Raw genomic sequence first — 3,110 nt, forward strand, 5'->3', positions numbered from 1 at the left:
CCTCTCCGGACAGGCACCTGGGGGCACCCCAGGGGAGAGGGGCTGTGAGTCGGAGAGGGGAGCGCCCGCCTTCCCACAAGGACAATCCCCCGCTGGGGGCCAAGGGCCAGGAGGAGCCCTCAGCTGGGAGCACCCAGAGACCTCACCCGGCCTCCGCCAGGGAGGAAAGCACACGGCCTCTCTGTGGAGAAGGAACCGGGGGAAAGCTGTCCTCTCATGGGGTCAAGAAGAGGAAGGAAAGAGGGGGCAGCAGCTCCCAGAAGTCTACGCCTCCATCGGAGGTGGCTTCAGACAACCCCGAGAAGAAGCGAAAGCACAAACACCCAGGGGAAATACAGTCGCACAAATATGAGCAGCGTCTACACGGCTTAGATGCAGGAAAGGGGCCAGGGGGCCTGCTGCCCACGGTTAGGGAGAAGGTTGGGGACAACCCCAGGACTTCAGAAGGGAATGTCAGAACTCCTCACCTGGGAAGGAAACCAGCAGGTCCCCCGTCTGAGATGGAGGAGGCAGTGGCCATGGCGGCGGCGGAGGAGGAGGAGGAGGAGGAGGAGGAGGAGGAGGAGAAGGAGGAGGAGGAATTTGACCCGCCCAGCATGTCCTTTGAGGGCTACCTCACCTACGACTGGCCTCCATCAGAAAAGGCTTCAGAAAACCCGGTGAAAAGGAAAAACCACAAACACTCAGGAACGAGCCAATCGGACAAAGCCAAACAGAGTCTACACGGCTCAGACGCAGGAAAGGGGGCAGGTGTCCTGCCGCCCAACGTGAGACAGAAGGTTGGCAGGAACCTCAAGACTCCAGAAGGGAAAGGCAAAACACCTCACTTGGGTAGGAAGCCAATAGGTCCCTCCCTTGAGGAAGAGGAGGAATTCCAGCCACCCACCATGTCTTTCCAGGAGGAGGACTTCACCTACGACCCGCGTCCATCACAGGTGGCCTCAGGCATCCCGACCCTTCTATGGGTGGCAGGTGCTCCTTGGATGTCTGGGGCCCCATCGGAGGTGGCTTCAGAAAATCCCCTGAAAAAGGGAAAGCACAAACACTCTAGCCAAAGCCAGTCAGACAAAGACCAGCAGCGTCTACAAGGCTTAGGTGCAGGGGAGGGGCAAGGCGGCCTGCTGCCCAAGGTGAGGGAGAAGGATGGGGACACGTGCCAGACTCCAGAAGGGAAGGTCAAAACTCCACACTTGGGAAGGAAGGCGGCGGGGCCCCCGCCTGAAGTGGAGCAGGAATTAGACGCGTCCAGCATGTCTTCTGAGGCCTTCCACACCCACCACCAGCCACCCGCCAGGAAAGAGAGGAAGATTGTCAAGGCTCCAGCCACTGCGCCAGAAGGAATGAGTCTGAGGAAAGAGGAAACGACCAGCGCCCAGGCAGAGATGGGCAAGTCTGAAAAGCGACAGCCACCTGCAGCAGCGGGGGCCAGGCTCCCACTGGTGCCCCCTGCCGGGTCACCCGCCTGGCCAGACCTCGGGCTCTGTCCCGGCCAGGTCAGTGACCCCCCACTTCCTGCCTTTGCGTCCACGTCCTCCTTCCAACCCAGGCCAAGGGCGCCGCCTTCCCCTAGCAAAGAGGAAGCAGCTCGGCTGATGGGAATCAGGGTGCACTCCAGGACACCGGTGTTCTCTGGGTCCAAGAGGGCTGGTGGGAACAAAATGATCACGATGCTCCAGCAGGGTGTCCAGACCCCGCAGAACAACGTCAACTTGCTCTCTCAACTGAGAGGAGTCCCGTGTTCTCTTCTCCAACACGCTGTGGAGAGTGACCCATCTGAGGAGCCACCTGGCCTGGAGGAACACCATGAAGCACCAGCTGCAGAGACAGATCCCTTCTGGAAGCAGCAGCAGTGTCACGGCGCCTTGGAGAAAGCAAGGCGGGAAGAACACACGGCACAGCTGCAGCCCCAAGAGCAGGAGGTCCCAGAACTGGTCCTGCACCTCAGCGCCAACAGGCCCCAGGACCCACCAGCAAAGAGGGCTATTTCAGAATCGTCTGAAAGAGGAGCAGCAGGAGCAGCTGTCCAGGAAAAAGCCCCGCCTGCCCCAGCCCCCGCAGCAGACACCCGGGCTCCCTCTGACCCTGCCCGTCGCCACAGCTGTCACCCCATCCCTGGGAAGCGGGTGGTCAGCGGCCAGAAGAAGCCTGTGAAGAAGATGGCACCGCTGATGGCCAAGTCCATTAAAGATTACAAGAAGTGGACCTACTTCCTACGATGAGGCCCGGGCTTGCCCTGGAGATGGGAATTGGAAGGAGGCCTGCGAGCACAGTGAGGGAGTGCTCCTTCCACAGGAGACCAGCATCTTGGCGTTGTGGGAACTCTTGGATGTGACTGCCATCGATTTCCAGGGTTGCACCTGTGCACCTTCCTGCCAGCCCAGTCGGCAGAGCTTGTGAGCCCTTGCATGCATACACCACACACAGAGAAGGATCTGGACCCACAGAGGACAGCTTTTGTATATCTGGGTGGTGGGAATGTGGTGCACTTATTGGACTTATGATCACTTCCTGAAATTTGATTTGCAAGTCTGTAACTATCCATGCATTACCAGAACTGCAATGTATACTACTGCGACTGGTGATCACAGTCATTACTGTCAGGAATTCTTAGATTTGATCAAGACAAAGACTGGGTTACCTTTAAAACCCTCTGAGCATATTGAACACAATGATAAGGCTCAGGAACTCTCACTTCTCACTAATTCTAACACTTGGGGTAGCCTTCAAACCCCGAATGGCAAGGGAAATACAGACTTCTCAGCGAATAAGGTTAAGGCCACGGCAAATCTGAGGGGAAAACTCAAAGGTATGCCTATGGAATCGTCCAAGAGACCAAATCACTTCACATATAGACAGAACAAGGCGGAGCATCCACGGAGCTCCCCGATTTGCTCAAGGGGTCAGAGCAGGTTCATTCCTGGGGATGAGCTGCCATCTATTTCGTTCTTCTCTAGTCAAAGCGATGGAGCCAGTGTGGCGACTGTGCAGTTGTGCTTTGGGGCAGGAATCAGAAAGGTACTGAAACGGAGTCCTTGTAGGGTGAAGGGAAGTGCCCTCAAGAACTCTGGAGGGCGGAGGGCTGATGTGAGGCAGGCCCGACTGCTGGTGTG

The 3,110-nt window shown here is 57.6% G+C and overlaps 1 protein-coding gene across 1 annotated transcript; it reads left to right on the forward strand.

The window, feature by feature from the left end:
• Positions 1-596: 596 nt before the first annotated feature.
• On the forward strand, positions 597-2,219 carry LOC102439090 (elongin-A-like). Its single transcript, XM_006106673.1, has one exon. The coding sequence runs from the start codon at positions 597-599 to the stop codon at positions 2,217-2,219; it is 1,623 nt and encodes a 540-aa protein (XP_006106735.1).
• Positions 2,220-3,110: the final 891 nt, after the last annotated feature.

Source organism: Myotis lucifugus, unplaced genomic scaffold, assembly GCF_000147115.1.
Source record: "Myotis lucifugus unplaced genomic scaffold, Myoluc2.0 scaffold_880, whole genome shotgun sequence".
Lineage (NCBI taxonomy): Eukaryota > Metazoa > Chordata > Mammalia > Chiroptera > Vespertilionidae > Myotis > Myotis lucifugus.

What these genes read in the sequence shown, in the direction of transcription:
- LOC102439090 (XM_006106673.1), top strand. Translation starts at nt 597, where the DNA reads ATGTCCTTTGAGGGCTACCTCACCTACGACTGGCCTCCATCAGAAAAG.